We start from the raw sequence: 16,281 nt of genomic DNA, 5'->3' as shown, positions 1-16,281 counted from the left end.
TTGGTTGAGTTGGTCCTCTAACATGGTATCGGAGCCATTGTGACATAAAGGTCACGGGTTTGAATTTCATTCACCCCCCACTTTCAAGGGGGCGTGATAGAGTATAAAATATATTTTAGTAGTCTTCGTAATGAATCGGACCAACTTCAATTTCTATTCATCTATTTCTATTACTCTGGACTATACAAATGTGAGTCGGATTTTCCGAATGAAGTCAATTTGGACCGGATCAGTTTCGCCAAGCTTAAACCATACAAAGAGAAAACCTAGCATTCCCCCTCCAAAGCAAGTTCAAAGTAAAAAAAAAAATAAAAAAAAAAAAAAAAAAAAAAAAAAAAAAAAAAAAAAAAAACCGTGGCTTGGGAAACAAGTAGCGAAGAGGCCAGAAGTAATTGCTAATTAAGCAAATTACCTAACTAGTACGGAGTAGTAGTAACCCAAAATATCAAAACTCTTCATCTATTCTTTCTCGACGATCGCCGGAATATTTCAAGCTCACCCACTTGGTAATTTTTAATATTTTCCCTTAATTTCGTTTTCAACACTTTATGTTCTTTAATCATTAATCAAAAGTTTACTAGTGAATTACTAGCTTTGTACAATCGTGTTGTGGTTTGCTGTAATTTTGTTAATTCATTTAATATTTTTCATAATATTTGAGATTATTGGATTTTTTATTGAATTTCTTTTTCTGGGTTTTTTATGGGTGAAGTTTGTTATGGGGAAATTTTTAATTTTAGAGATTAGAATTCTGACTTTTTTTGCATTGTTAACTATTAATTTCCTTTAATTAAGTCGATCATTCAAATGGGTAATTTTCAAATTCATTTGCTTTGGTTAAATGTGTTCAAAGTTGCTGTCTTTTGTGGTAATTTGTAAATAGTGGCTTGATTCTTGTATTACAACTGGTAATTGTTGATGTTTCCGATGTAATTGATGGAAGTGGAGAAAGAAAAATTAGATTTTGGAGTTTGAGGTTTATTTGAATGATACAATTAGAATTGGTGTAGGATCAAATTGAGTTATTCTCGGTGGCTCTCGGGTCAATGGGGAGATTAATTTCTGCTTTGGTGGATGATCATCAGATTAGGTTGGTTGATGTGGGATTGTGAGTTTGGAATAAATAGGGAGATGGTGGTAGTATTGTTGCCGATGCCGGTACCGTGATGGTGTTGGTCTGTTGGATAGTGAGAAACTGAGAATATAGGGAATAAGTTGGAGAAGATAGAAAAGTTAAGCCAAACTTTGCCTAAGGTTTAGGTCCGAAATGTGGGTTTAAAACTTCTACTATAACTTAGTGTTTTAGATATGTACTTGTAGATTAATTGGTGCTTAAAACTTAGTAGTGTCTTGTTCTTGTATGCGGAATGATTGCGTAGTTTGAGTTAAAGGTGCTATTAATTTATTAGTGTGTATTTTGAGATTTGATTAACAGCATATTATTGTGTCATGTGGAATGTGATGGCTTATGTCATGATGTGACTAATACAGCTGTTTAAGAAAAGTAAAATTAACCTAACTTGAACTATGAAAATCTTTTCATCATGGGGAAATTGAAGGATAAAGACATTCTGAGTTAACATTATGTTGTGTTGTGGTTCAATTCTCTGTTCGTTTAATCTTCCCTGATTTTAATTTTTATTATTATCAGTCCCTCATTTGTAATTTTATCACTGTTCATTGCGAGGAGTTTCAGACTAGAAGAAGGACGCAATTTGGCCAGTTGCAGAATAACAAGAGAACAAGATGAGTGCTGGTACGAATCACCTTGTTTTGCTTTCCATGTTACTTTTTGATACAAGCTCTTCATTTTGCTATGGCTTAGTAACTTCTTTTGATCTTGAAAATTCAGAGAGATGAAATGAAAACCTGATATATACTTCACTTTCTTCTAATTTCCCCTATAGTCTATTCATTAGCATGTTATTTGTTTGCCTAAACTAGGTTATATGAATGGTATTGGGATGCAGGTATTGATAAAAAAAAAAATGTGGTGCTATGTGCTGGTTTATAGTTTTTTCCTTTTAGGTGTTGGTCTTGAAATGCATGCAGGTATCGATAAATTTTTTTTGGTAGTATGTGTTGGTTTTTTGTTTTTCCTTTGAGGTGTTGGTCCAGAAAGGCTTGCACCATTTATATTTCAGAAGGAACTGAAAGAAATTGAATGGAAATCGGAAAACTAGAAATAATTTCTGCATTGTATTTTATATCTTGAAGATTTAATAGTTTTTTTTTTTTTTTTCCTGGCGGGCGGAGATGCCTTTCTCTTTTCTTTTGTGGATAAATTCAGTTATCGATGATGAACATTTGATATTAATTAGAGATAGTGAAATTGTAAAGATTCACTTTAATATGCAATTCAAGATTCAGAGCCACAGTCTGTTTCGCTAGGGTCAGTATGAATAGGTTTTGATAGGTTCGGATGATATAGAATGCTCTGACAAGCCTATAAATAGGGAATAAGGGGATAGAGACATTGGACACCCAAGAGTTGAGTACCTGTAAAGCTGTATATGCATTGTGCATATGATTAAGGACTCTATAGTATTTAAAGGATAAGATGGCTTAAAATTGAAATAAAATTAATTAATCTTTTTCTTTTAGGAGGTTTTCTGACCTTGTTTTCATTTTTTTTTCCTATTGTCAAAGAGAAAATATAGGAATCCAAGTTTGTGACGCTGGACAACAAATATGAGATTAACTCTTCTTCGGCCTACTCAGCTGTGATCCACTTGCCAAAATTTAAGGAATGATCAATGATGATTAAAATTGAACTGGCATATGTCCACAGAGCTCCTCAGGAGAAAGCAGTATCTTCAGAATTTTGCATAATCAGCTTGCTTATCAGAATTTCTAGTTTTCTGTCCGATATTCTGTTGTGCACTGTTACATATTCTGCTGATGGCCATTTTTTAAAATTGACCAGAAAATTATCCAATAAGACATTCCTAATTACAAATAATTTATTGCATGTAATGATAAAAGATGGATGGGATATGATTTAACTGACCAGTGAAAGATTCACTGTTTAACTCAGGATGATAGTATGATACAGAACATCAATACTCCCAATGTTCTAAGCAAAGTACCACTCTAACAGATTAGAAGGGATTGGCTATGCAGTCCTACCCTTGCGATAAGAGAGGTTATGCCTGTGTGACTATTGGCAACTGTTGTCTGTTACTTTCACAATGAATAGAGCAATTAGTCTAATGAATCTTTGGTTCTATTAGGAGTGATTGGAGTGCCAATTAGCTTTTGAATGTCAAAAATCTTAAATGACTCTTTGAATAGCCCCTGGTTCTTTTTCATTGTGATTTTAGATTCAGTGGAGAATGTGTACCAGATCAAAGGTCAATTTGGAACTATTGTTCTGTTATTATAAGGATGCATGGGTATTTAGATGATCTTGATGTTTATTGTTATGGAGCTAATGTCACTTTATGTTATAGGAGATATTTTAATCCTCTTACAACCTTCCTTATTGGGTGGGGAAGGGGGAAGAAATTTTCTATTTATGAAACTGTGCTAGTTGTTCTACACAGGTGGTTCATTTGGTGGGTCAAGAGGTGCAAGACCAGTTCCTCCGGAAAAAGGAGTATTTCCTTTGGATCATGATCATGAATGCGATGTGGTACTTCCCTTTGATTGTCTGGTTCAAGCCTCTTCTCCTTAGAGGGCCTTGCTTTTCAATCTTTTGTATAATATAGAGCTATCTTGTGTTGGCTTAATTAATTCATGTTTGGGATTTTAATTGCAGGAGAAAAAAGAGTATCTTAATTGTCTAAAAGTTGCTGGCCATAATTCAGGAAAATGTAGAGAGTTTTCAAAGAAATATTTGCAATGCCGAATGGAGAAGTGAGTTTCTTGTCTGCCTGCCTTTTTCTTCTCCCCACCCCCCCCCCCCCCCAAAAAAAAAAAAAAAAAAAAAAAAAACTTCCTAGTCCGTTATCTGTGGTGATTGTTTTCGTTGAAATTTGCTGAGGAATGTAACTGGGGCTATGCAGGAACTTAATGGCAAAGCAAGAATTGTCTGAACTTGGGTTTCGTAAGGAACAGGAAACAGAAAATTCTGAAGGAAAGGAGAACGACAAATAATCAGTAATAGAGACTCATTATTGCCAATTTTGAGGATGCATGTTGGCAGTCAAGTGATGAGGAAACCCATTCTTGGAAGTTCAGAAATTTACTATGACCAATCACTGGTGTATTTTTGCACTATTACATAAGCTGGGCCATTGTTGAACCCCTCTGAGATAGTTTTGTTAGATCAATGCTCGTAGAATTTGATTCAGAAGGCTAAAACAAGACCATGTAATGTAACCTCTATTGCCAGAAATAATGGATTATATTTCTATTGTTGGGATACATCCAACATAGCAATTTACTCGGTTAAACCCTTGAGATCCCAGTCTACCCCTATTCGACCCCTTTTGAATTACAGGTTTCGGGTGCATCCAGTCACATAGCTAACTGTATTCTTCCCTTGTTCAATTCTGTGTTCATTTAATCTCACAGCTGAAGTTATTCTAACCTTCCCACCCAAATTTTGGAAAGTACAGTAAAAAATGGTAGCTTTCTGACATTGAGGAAACCAGAAACCTTGGATTCTACGAGCATAATTCTGCATTTGATTCTTAACAAGCCAAACTAATGAATACAAACATTTTTTGTTTCTTATTAGTGGACTTGTTTATTGTTTATGATTTATACTCGAGAAATAGTCATGTAAATTAGATTCGTCTCACACTTTCAAGGCATATTTTCTGAATATCAACCTTTCTTCACTTTTGTCCATTAAAAATTGAAGGCATTGATTTGTGTTTTGATAATTAAAGATTTTGATAGATATTGATACATGTCAACAAATACAAAATATTTTACGAAGGACTTACAATCGTCAATTGGTGCAAAATTAAGAAAGAAATATCTGTAATGGCATCTCAAATTTAAAAAAAAAAGGCAATATAATTATTGGAAGATCTACATGAATTCGTTCTTTGAGAAATACACAAGTATTATAAACTGAAGCTAGCTTCAAAAAAGTTCGAACAATGAAATATAGCTAACTGCACAACACACCCTCATCCTTTCTAAACTTACAAATTCTGCACAAAGACAAGGGATCCTTCTATCCCGCGCTTTTAAAATTGTATTGCTCTTATGACTTCTACAACACGTAACAGTAAATTCTTGACAATATCAAGTTTATCTCATTGCAACTTTATCACGAAATTTTTTATCTGGATTCCAACATTGTTTTGTCTGAATGAATCCAGTAGTCTTCCCTTTGAATCAGTGAACTACCATACCCTCTTAGGATCACGCGCTTGTGTCAAATGATCCTGTCATATTATAAAGCAACACACATTGATCAATTTGATACACAAAGATGACCAAATCTAAGCAAGGAAAATAAATCCACAAAACATTTACTTAATTTCAAATGTGAACCATAATGACAACCATTCTTGTAACAGTAAAAATCTTCAATCTCCATACAGTATTTAAATTACCCACAGAACAACTAATATATGGAGTATAATAGAGAAAGGGTATGTAGTATCTTACAAACAAACATAAAAATCCTATAATGAATGGTCTTGAAAATGTAACTGACAGGAGATAGCAAGGGAGTCTAAAACAAAATAAGGCAACATGTTGAGCATAGAAGTGTTAACCAAATTCCTAATAATAATTAACAAAATAACTATTTCCTATGTTCTCTTTTAGTTGTAACATTTTTACTTCCACGCTTGCCAATGCTTTTATCAACAATTTCTCTAATTATACATAAGTAAAAAATATGTAAATTTGATGTTGTGAATATAAATTGAGACGAAGTAACAAGATCTCCTACAATATTTTGCCCCACAAATAAATGAACAAAGGTGGTCCAATAGGAGAACATGAATAGCGCAATTTGCCTAACATTGCAACTAAAAGAGAATGGAGGAAGTGCAATAAGTAAATTTGGAGCAGCCCTAAAATAATTCATTGGCAATTCTGTCATCCATATTATCTTTCAAAAGCCACACATTAAGGACTCAAAAAGATACAAGATTGTCGTCTTGTTGATAACTCAAAGATCAAAATTTTCATACGAAGTATTTGAACTCAAATCAGAAAACCTTACTAAAAATACCCTGTAGTATTGGATTGTATTGACAGATGTCTGTTGAGCCCACGAACAGTCCACATGTGAGCATTCTCTTGTCCCACACTAAAAACACTAAACACTAAAGGGGGAGTGTAGTGGTAATAAAATCCCACATTGAAAGAATTCAAGAGTTACCACCACAGTATAAGGCTAAGGGGCTACTCCCCTCATTGCCATATGGTTTTGAGGTGGAACCTCCTTGGTCTTGTAAAGTGGTAGACTTACACTCTCCCGTGACGGGTGCGGCCCAGACCCGTATTTAACAATGTCCAAGTAATGACACTTAGTTTTCTATGATCTATCCCTATGCCAGCCAGTTTTAAAACACCAGCAGACTAGAGAACACTTGAGAGGACATTGTGTTGGTAAACTGGGAAATGAAAAGGTCTACGTAAAGGCTACAACAATATCTTGTAAATGTTTCACTAGTCACAATATTAACTTCTCATATTTGTTCCCAAATTTCTGGCATTCAATTGAACAGCTATATATGGCTACGCAAATCATGCAACACTTGTTAAAAACCTGTTCTGAAAAAAGTTGCTCAAAGAAATTAGACAGGGAGGGCTAAAAGGGTAACCTTAGTTTTGGCTGGTTTTTAAGCCCTCTGTTCCAGTATTAGAATTTTTCCAGGCTAAGGCCCTAGGTCATAGAGGGAGGCCTAAAAGGCTAGTTTTCTTGGTATAAAAGGAAATGGTAGTGGAATGAGTGAGCTTGTGCACTATTTCAACAAGTTCCTATAAAAAGGGTGTGTAACAATATTAGTTGTGATAAAGAGGTGAATTTGCAGGGTTTGACTCTTTTTTCATCCATCTCTGTTTTTTGGGAGGTAAACCAAATGGCAGAATATACAATAGAAGTTGGGCATAGCTACCCAACTCCTTCTCACATCTCATCATCCAAAAGGATGAATTCTACTGATCTTCGGAGGATGAAAAATGTAGAATAAACACACAGAATCTCCAAGAAGAGGTATACACAGAAACAGGGGGAAAAGGTAGAAACCAAGCACAAAAAGAAAAAAATAACAAAATAAAACTACTCTTACCGTGATGAAATCAAATGCTTTTGTCTCTTCTTTTGGAGCATTCATTGTGACAGTAGGTGCTTGAGCAGGCATGTTTGCATTGAATATATCAGGAAGAGCAGAAGCATCTCCTCCCAATGTTCCAGCCAAATTACCACCAGCAAGATTATTGGGATTCATGTTACCTATAGACTGTAAGTTGGCCATAGCTGCCATAAACTGCTGCTGAGCAAGGAACCCACCCATTGCACCATAATTAACTTGAGCTGCAGGATAAAACTGATTATATAACATTCCAGGAGGCATATTGTATGAGATAGATCCCATAGGAAGGGTATTTGCATTAGCGGTAGCTTTCAGGGGATCAAACCCACTGCTAAGAGAATCATTTAGCCCTTGGGAAGCAGGATTCAAATTTGAACCAGGAAATGTTGATTCAGCAAATGCTGTGGGGTACATTGTTTTCTCATTTGTCACTGAGCCATTTCCACTAATGGATAAGCCTGCCATTAGGTTGTTAACGTTGTCTGTGTGACTCCCTTGCGTCTGCAGAGGTTCTGAGGACCCAAATATATCAAAAAGATCAGGACCACCATTCCTTGGTGCTTCAACAGCACTAGAAGTTTCTCCAACAGTCATCCCTGCAAAGAGGTCGCTTCCCTGGTCTTTGTCCTCACCCGTATGAAAAGAGACATCAGCAAATGGATCATCGTCAGTTCTTAGATCACTCTTACTCAAATCGTTACCTGTACTATCCCCAAATAAATCATCAATTAAGAGAGAGGATGACAATGGCTTGCTTGCAACAAATTGCTCATCTTGGCTTTCCTTGGGCTCTTCTCCAAGCAAATCACCATACCCCGTATCTATCAGATCAGGCATCTCAACCACTGTTCTCTCGATTTTTGTAGGCTTTTCTGAAGAGTTTCCAGTCTTCTCTCCACCAATGAGACTTAAGACCTATAATTTCATGAATTTAATCAGACATCAAATGCATGAATATTTAATGTATAAATGTCTGAACATAAATTTGGAACGTACTGAAAAAAAGGAGTATACCAAAAACATAAACAAGTACTGATGTACATAAGCTTATTTAAGCTTTAGTTTTCGTGTATTTCAGGAAAAGGAAAGGAAAGGGGGGGGGGGGGGGGAAGAGAGAGAGAGAGAAGGCAGTTGGGATATTGGAACTGGTTCTTGATTCTTCACATTTTAGGTGTTCGGTTGATATGTTCTTTTATCAAATTTCCAGGTGACATAATAGGTTTATATTGGACAGTCCAATGCAAAGGAACCCCCAATTGGGAATTTCAATATACTATGGAAATTCTAGTTTTAAACCAATAGGAACCATTTAATACAATGACAATTGAATATCAATATGCACAAGAACCACATTTCATTCATGCCCTCTCCTCCCTTGCTCCAGTTAAATTCCAAGGTAAAAGCGACAGCAGTATCCCTGAATCAGGAAATGGGAAAAAAAAAAAAAAAAACCCATTAAGAAAACTTGGTTCAGCTGATCTGGAATCTGGATGTTGAGCATTACTTGAGTAAAAAGTATGTAAGCTTTTTTCCCTAATTTCTCTTCTTTTAATCACGTGTCAAAGATATGGTAGATCAGGTATGTAACAAGGAGTCAAGGATGAAATAAGGCTGGGTCTTTGATGATAGTTGCAATAAAATCCAAGTGAATGAGAAGTTAAGAATTCAAGTTGGAGAAAAAAAATATGATTTTTGTATGTATGTACAAGCTGTGGAGACAGGATCATAGAGGTGAACAAAAGGAGGAAATGAGTCTAGCAGAGGTCAAGTATGATATCCAAGTAGTACAAGAAGACCCTAATCCCTATATTTTCTCAAGGAACAGAGAGAGAGAGACAATCATTGCATTAGAAAATCTGGATAGAGGCACAAATAACTGTTTGGAAATCCATATCAAAATATGTTTCAGAATTGGGTGACTACTATGCAGTCATTAGAATGGCTGAAGGGCCATCACCAAGAATTTCAAATTCTCTTCAAACAGCTGTCATTTCCCAGTCCCAATTCTCTCTCAATATACAACTCTAAGTCTAACCCCCACAACTTCAATCTCCACCATTTCTTTACACCATTGATGGGAAGATGGTCAGCAATGATGAGGCTTTCTTCCCACTCTAACTGCTACTTAATTCATTAAATCCTCTCATTTTTTTCCCTCTTTCTATTTCTCTAATCTATTAGATTTCTCATAATCCACCCTTGATGGGCTGTTTTTCAAACATTAATCTTGTCCTTTAACCATCACCTCCAACCCTGCTTCTTTCTCATTTTCCTCAAACAATTTGTTCTTTATTGCACAAGCGGCAATAGCACGTCAACCATGCTCCCACCAATGCTAGTTGGGATGGAAGATGTTATGCAGGGTTAAGGATAGACTGAAAGCTGGTTTTGAGCAGAACAACTGGGAAAGTGGCAAATACTTGATTGCAAATTGCTACAAATGGCTGAGAGAAGGTGAGCAAACTAGATGCCACTGGACAAAGTGGGTTTGGAACAAGTTGAATGTTCCAAAATACTCTTTTATCACATGGATTGCTGTCCAGGAAAGACTGAGAGCAAGAGCCAAGCTGCATAAATTTGGAATATGTGATGAGGAGATCTGTTTGCTGTGTGGAAATGAATGAGAGACACAAAGACATCTGTTTTTCAGCCGTTCTTACACCAGGCTTTGCTTACAATACATACTGCAATGGCTGGGAATGACCAGCTTCCCTGCTTCAGGAATTCAGAGAGCTTGGAAAATTTGGGGCAAGAGCTTTAAAGCTGGAAAACAGAGGCAGGTAGGCTATGCAATTCTGGCTGCATTAGTCTATCATATATGGCATGCCAGGAATGTAGCTTTCTGGCAAAAGGCAGTGTGTCGACCTGAAGGTGTAGCAAAGAAGATTAAAACGGATATAGTTTGGAGGGTAAAGAGATTAATTGATAGAAAATGGCTTGTAAAGGATTGTAAATGGTTTCATAGGCTCAAAATAGGAATGTAATGTAGGTGCTGGTTTATACTTGTGCTTGGTGCTCTTATGCCTTGTTGGGTCTAAGTCTCAGGGGTATGCCCCATTGTCTTTGTACAGCCTTTTGCCTTATAAATATATTTCTTACTTACCTTAAAAAAAAAAAAAATAGCATGTCAAAATCCAACTCGGTACATGTTCTCTTGATAAATTGCTTAATGTTCCCCCTCTGAGTTTCTTAATATTTATCAAATGCTGGATGTTTCCCCATTTTAGAATTGCTTAAACTAAAGTATAGAATTACTACAAACTTACAATGAATCCTAGGAGTTCCATTAATCAATGGTAATATGCAATAATTGTCTTGCGTGCTTAAGAATGCTCAATATGGCCATCTGGAATGTAAAGATGATAACATTGTCCCTTGATATAATTCAAGATCCAGTAGCATCCACATAACCAACCAAGTGGGAAAAAAAAAGAAAATAAATAAATAAATAAAAAATTAATGCTCCTGGCAAGCTTGCAAGCTCGATAAAGTACTTTATGGTTAACTCTCATACACATGATTAAAGTTTGTAATCCATTTATTTCACTAAAATTATATACTCCCTCTTTCCCATAATACTTTTGACACTAATCATGACAAATTTTAGACAATAAGTTGTTGTATGGCTATCGATTGCTATTGATCTGAAAAAGTCTATTTGATTATTGAATGAATGAGGGTGTGGATTTTTTTTTTTATTTATTTTATTTATTTATTTATTTATTTTTATTTTATTTTTTTGGGTAGTGGAAAGAGGGATTTTCAAAAATTAGTGGGATCATTTCTAAAATGGAAGTTTTAGGAATTTAAAGAGTATTCTAGAACCGAAGAAAGAGAAAAGTGCAAAGTGTATTCAGGGACAGGAATGATACCTAAAATATGTAGCACAGATTAGAGAGCAATAACAAGAATGATAACAGGAACGAGAATGGGGAAACAGCAAAGCTAGGAAACAGGGAATCATTGAATAGATTAAAATATAAAAGTTGTTACCCATAGCCCATAAATAAACACTACGATTATACCTATTGCCTCTGACCCATTGTTGACTTTTTAAACAGAATCCCAATGGTTCAGTATTCATATAAAGCCCAGACTGTCTACAGACTCTAACCACTGAGGGAGCAATAATGGCAGATGTGCTAGGCAAGGGCCATAGAGTCTGAGAGGGAGAAATTTCTAGTGAGATACTTGGTTAGCTCGAATCAAAGATTTATATTCCTTTGAGCCAAGAGCATGTTGGAAAATTATGAAAAGCCAAAACATTTCAACTTCCAGGAAATACTTTAGATGCATTTTGTTCAGTGATAAGCACATCAAAACATTTACACTATACCTTTTCAGCAAAGCCAAAGATGTTTTGTGCTTCAAAAATCACATGAACTCATAAAAAATTAAGTCAAAGAATTATCTAATGAGTAATGGACTAAAGAAGGAACAAAGATTGTTAGGGGGGAAATAATACATAGACAAGTCCATCCACTTGTGGAGATGCTCGTTAGGGTGAACTGTTGTAAAGAGATTGCATAACATATCTAATGAACAAGGACAATGATCTTTGCATTTGGGGTTTTTCTAAATTGCCATTAATGATAAGACAAACAACAATAACAGGAAAAGCAAAAATCTCGAGTCAAGCAAAAATTATGGCTAATAATTTGGAATTTTAAAGACTTACTCTATTTGCCTTCTCTCTCAATGAAGATTGAGGGGACTCGGAACATTTGATTACCAAATCTACGTGTTCAGTAAAGTAATAGGCAACAACAGCAAAATTCTCATCATCTTTTTTTCTCAAAATTGCTTCAAGGACACAAACTGCTTTCATTCGAACCTGAAAAAGATAGTAAAACCCATTGAAAATAACGTCTCAGAGATCAAACCATAAATCTACCCTTCATCATTCAAAATCAGTTCATTGTCTTTTAGTTTTACAAAAATGCATCCGTCTTTGACTTAGAGGAAACAATTGACAGCTAGATGAATCAAGAGTCTGGTTTACAGTGTTTGGCAAGAGCATAATTAATTACAGGTAAGTACTATGATCCACAGACGGCATAAAACATCACATAACAGAACATAATCATCAAATTCAAGCAGGCCACTTAATGCACCTTATAATTAAGGATAAAAGAAAACTGTCCCAGCAATTTCTAAAAATAGCTTCATATTCCAACCTTTGCCTCTCCCCCATACCCAACAAAAAATAATATATAGAAAGGAGGATGCGTAGAGCCATTTCACCATATTGATGGTTTGGTTAACCCTGATCAACAGATCATAAAAAAATACAAAGTGTGTCATGTTTAACTAAATCAAGATACATACTTTATTAAAAATTAATTTTTTATAAAAAAAACATCCAGACCGAGAACATGAAAATAAAGAAAATACCTGCCAATTAGGAGACTGAAGTTTCGATTCAAGTGCTCGACTTAAAGCCAATGCATCCATCTTAGAGACCTCTACCAAGAAAGCTTGCAAAGCATCACGTGTAGGTTGCAGCCGCACACCACCAGATGTCACAATTGTCTCTAGAAACCTCTCTTCCCGTGTCTTACTCTCACCATAGCTTGAAGTAGAATCCGTATTGGTTGCTTCTGAGGCAACAGTCCTTGAATCTTGTCCCCAAGGTCCAGAAGTTGCATTCCTTGAAATAGACGAACTACTCTGACCACCACCATGATAACTCATTTTATCATACCTGTCTGAGTGGTCCGATTCAACGGTCAATGACCTATTCAGTGTCGGACCCCTATAACTGCCAGTATCATTCTTTTTGAACGACTGAGAATGCACCTGAGCCAAGGTACTCAGTCCTTGCTTTAAGGAAGCACTTCCAATACCAACCACCTCACTAATAAATGACTTCTTCTCATCTGGTGGCATCACATAATTCGTATTCCCAAAACCTTCCATTCTCTTATGGGATACCTCACTCGCAGCAGCCGGTTTGCTGTCATCTGTCGAAAATATGGCCGAAAGAGCATCTTGAGCCGTTTCCCTCACAGCTTTGTTCAAAGCATCCCCTTTCAGTGGATCAGGTTTCCCCTTATAATGAAGTAGCTGTTTCACAGCCACTGAATGCCTTTGCATTTCTCTCCTGAATTCTGCACCTGACTTCCCAACTGAATACTTTATCAACCTTAAAGCCTATAAAAACATCAATAACAGATAAAATTACCATCACCAAATAGCAATACAACAAAATCTACCATACAATATCTCATTCATGACATTAATATTAACTTATTATTATCATTATTCTAACTCTAAATTAGACATTACTTCACGATCCCTTTGTTTAAAACTAATCACTAAAATAGTACTGTCGACAAAAACAGCAGAATCAAAACAAAACAAAGGTTCAACACACATCATGAACTTAAAACAAACAATTTCGCATAAATAGATCAGCCAAAATGCCAATCAAACAAAAATCGATGCATAAATTATACCTTCTGTTTAACAATAGGGTTCTTGTGATCAAGCCTTTTTAACAAAAATTCAGAGACTTCCTTCACTATACCAGAGGGAGAAGATCTTAGGAGCTCACAAATCTCTTCCAATTTGTAAACAGGTGTGACCTTATCTTCATCAGAAGTAGCTGCATCGATCATCCGAGACCTCCAGTATGATTCCACTGCTCTTCTGCTCGTATCCATCTTCTTATTCCCCTCTTTTAATTCTTCAATCAACCCTAAAAACACCAAATTAACAAGAAAAATCCAAAATTTTCAAACACCCAGTTCGAATTTTGACTTAAATTTCTCAAAATCGACGAACCCACAAAGAAAAAAGATTAAAATTGGTTAAAATAGCTTTATTGGGGAAGAAAAGAGTAATGAGATTAAGAAAGAGAAATTGATGATACCCAGAAAAATTGGAGATTGACCCAAGTGTAGAAATAGGGAGAATTGAATGATAGTGATTTGATTAAGGTGATCTTGAATTGTGATGGAATTGGTTGAAATTTTGGACGATTGAAAAGCCAGGAGAGAGAAAAATTGCAGGGAAAGAAAGCGGAGGAGTTGGGGTAAGGGGTACGGTGGTTGACGTTTTTGGAGGTTTTCCACTCAGCTGGGTTCCTGCGAAATCAATGCAATTCAACCATACATACTCCCTCGTTAAAAGTAAACTAACCAAAACAAATTAGATGAATGGCGATTTGGTGTAATTTATCAATGTGACAACAATAAGTAAAAGAATTTACCAACATACCCTTACACAGCCGACAAACACTCGTCTATCCACTAATATAAACGACCCAAAGTTGACCCGATTCGAAGTGAACTGAAGTGGTCGGCTTATGGTTGTTATTAATGAGCCTTCTATTTAGCTAAGATATGATAATATTTATTAGGGTATGTTCTGTTCACCTTATTTTCACTTATTTCATGTGTAATAAGTTCAGTTAAGTTCATATCAGGTTTGATAAGTTTTGATAAGGGTTGTCCAAGTACAAATTACAACTAAAATAAGTTTTAATAAGGTCTAATAAGTTCAGATAAGTTCAGAGCAGTGAAAATCAGGTGAATAGAACTTAGTTAATGATTGTTAATCTCAACTTTGTTTCTAATATATAATTTATGATGTTTGTTAAATTGACAGGGTTTTGTTGCATCTTGCATTCCTTTCTGGAGGTAGTCTTTAATAATAGATTAAATATTTAAGGAAACTAGATGAAGCCCGTGCGATGCACGGTTTGTTTGATTTTTTTTATTTTTTTTGTATTAATGTGTTGAAATTTGTTATATATTTAGATAAAAATTCCAAATATTAAAAGATAATATATACTACCTCCGTTTCTTTTTAGTTGACACGTTTAGACTTTAACACTATTCATCCACCTCCCTTTGACCGTATTTTGTGCTTTATACGTGATGAAAAATATAGTCATGTGAGACCTTGTTAGATTTGTAACGTTATATACTTTCAAAATATCAACTTTCAAAAATTTTGCTCATCGATAATTAAAGATATTAATGATTGAATAAGTGCATTGGAAAACGTGACTAAAGAAACATGTCAACTAAAAAGAAACGGAGGAAGTAATAATTAATTAATATTAACTTAAAAATTTCATTCGCTAATTTTGGCATTTGAATTATTTAATTTTAAAGGAAATTAATAATCTCTTATTTAATTGGCTACAACAAAAATTTATAATCATACATGACGCGCTAAGAAAATTAAATCCTACGTGGCTTTTCAAAAATTCGGGAAAAAACTCCCCCACTACTAAAAATCGGCCAAATTGCGACCGTCTCTGACGGTCGCAGATTTTAGTAAAAACGGTCGCAATTGGTAATTGCGACCGTCAACGGTCGTAAGGTAGTGGTCGTTATTCACGTGGTCGCAGAAAATCATTTTTGCGACTGTTTGACGGTCGCAGTTTTTTTTGCGACCGTTTTTATTATTTTCAACGACTATTTAGAAAACGGCCGCAAAAATTAAAAATTGCGACTGGTTATGCCAGCAGTCGCAATTTTTGGAATTAGCGACCGCCATAAGCCGTCGCTAAAATTTTTAAAAAAAAAAAGAAAAAAAGAAAAAACGCACTACTGATTTTCGCATTCAGCCTCACCAACCACGTAAACCACCACCACTGCCAACCCAAACCCCACCTTTACCCACCAGACCACCCTAACCACGAAAACCCACCGCAGCTAACCTAAAACCACCAAACCCACCACCACCGCCAACCCAAACCACCTTTACCCACCACAACTCCTCACCCTAACCAATAAATCAACTACCGCTCTTCTGAAACCACCTCAACCCAACGCCGCTCACCTAAATCCATCTCAACCCAACGCCGCTCAGTCGAAACCACCTCAACACCACTCACCCGAAACCACCTCAACCCAACGCCGCCCATAAAAATTATAAAAAATTAAGAAAATTACCCACAAAATCAGAAATAAAATTATACAAATTACACAAATTTACCCAAAAATCAGAAATAAAACAATAATATAGATCTTGCAAAAATTATAAACTAAAATTACAATAAACAACACAAATCAGAAATAAAACAATAATATAG

At 35.6% G+C, this 16,281-nt stretch overlaps 2 protein-coding genes across 3 annotated transcripts; one reads left to right on the top strand and one right to left on the bottom strand.

Annotated features, from left to right (window-relative positions):
* The first annotated feature begins 325 nt into the window (after window positions 1–325).
* LOC110715362 (cytochrome c oxidase assembly protein COX19-like) lies at window positions 326–4,404 on the top strand. The gene is made up of 5 exons (XM_021893927.1): window positions 326–506; window positions 1,697–1,756; window positions 3,546–3,634; window positions 3,761–3,858; window positions 4,008–4,404. The coding sequence occupies exons 2-5, from the start codon at window positions 1,747–1,749 to the stop codon at window positions 4,096–4,098; spliced, it is 288 nt and encodes a 95-aa protein (XP_021749619.1). The 5' UTR covers window positions 326–506; window positions 1,697–1,746; the 3' UTR covers window positions 4,099–4,404.
* Window positions 4,405–4,927: 523 nt separating this feature from the next.
* LOC110715361 (VHS domain-containing protein At3g16270-like) lies at window positions 4,928–14,390 on the bottom strand. Of its 2 annotated transcripts, XM_021893926.1 has the most exons (6): window positions 14,107–14,390; window positions 13,691–13,932; window positions 12,627–13,385; window positions 11,911–12,066; window positions 7,209–8,147; window positions 4,928–5,345 (listed from the first exon to the last, which is right to left on the bottom strand). In XM_021893926.1, the coding sequence occupies exons 2-6, from the start codon at window positions 13,895–13,897 to the stop codon at window positions 5,304–5,306; spliced, it is 2,103 nt and encodes a 700-aa protein (XP_021749618.1). In that variant the 5' UTR covers window positions 13,898–13,932; window positions 14,107–14,390; the 3' UTR covers window positions 4,928–5,303. The 2 variants fall into 2 exon arrangements, with proteins under 2 accessions (XP_021749618.1, XP_021749617.1); XM_021893925.1 differs by having other exon boundaries at window positions 13,691–14,390.
* Between the last annotated feature and the right edge of the window lie 1,891 nt (window positions 14,391–16,281).

Source organism: Chenopodium quinoa, unplaced genomic scaffold (genome assembly GCF_001683475.1).
Source record: "Chenopodium quinoa cultivar QQ74 unplaced genomic scaffold, ASM168347v1, whole genome shotgun sequence".
Classification (NCBI taxonomy): Eukaryota; Viridiplantae; Streptophyta; class Magnoliopsida; order Caryophyllales; family Amaranthaceae; genus Chenopodium; species Chenopodium quinoa.
Note: the sequence above shows the minus strand (reverse complement) of the source record. Positions and strands in the feature narration are given on the sequence as shown.

What these genes read in the sequence shown, in the direction of transcription:
- LOC110715362 (XM_021893927.1), top strand. An exon ending in ATGATCATGAATGCGATGTG is followed by an intron (nt 3,635 to 3,760) that starts GTACTTCCCTTT and finishes TTTTAATTGCAG; the next exon opens with GAGAAAAAAGAGTATCTTAA. An exon ending in TTGCAATGCCGAATGGAGAA is followed by an intron (nt 3,859 to 4,007) that starts GTGAGTTTCTTG and finishes GGGGCTATGCAG; the next exon opens with GAACTTAATGGCAAAGCAAG.
- LOC110715361 (XM_021893925.1), bottom strand. Translation starts at nt 13,897, where the DNA reads ATGGATACGAGCAGAAGAGCAGTGGAATCATACTGGAGGTCTCGGATG. An exon ending in TTCAGTCTCCTAATTGGCAG is followed by an intron (nt 12,067 to 12,626) that starts GTATTTTCTTTA and finishes TATCTTTTTCAG; the next exon opens with GTTCGAATGAAAGCAGTTTG. An exon ending in AAGCATTTGATTTCATCACG is followed by an intron (nt 5,346 to 7,208) that starts GTAAGAGTAGTT and finishes ATAATATGACAG; the next exon opens with GATCATTTGACACAAGCGCG.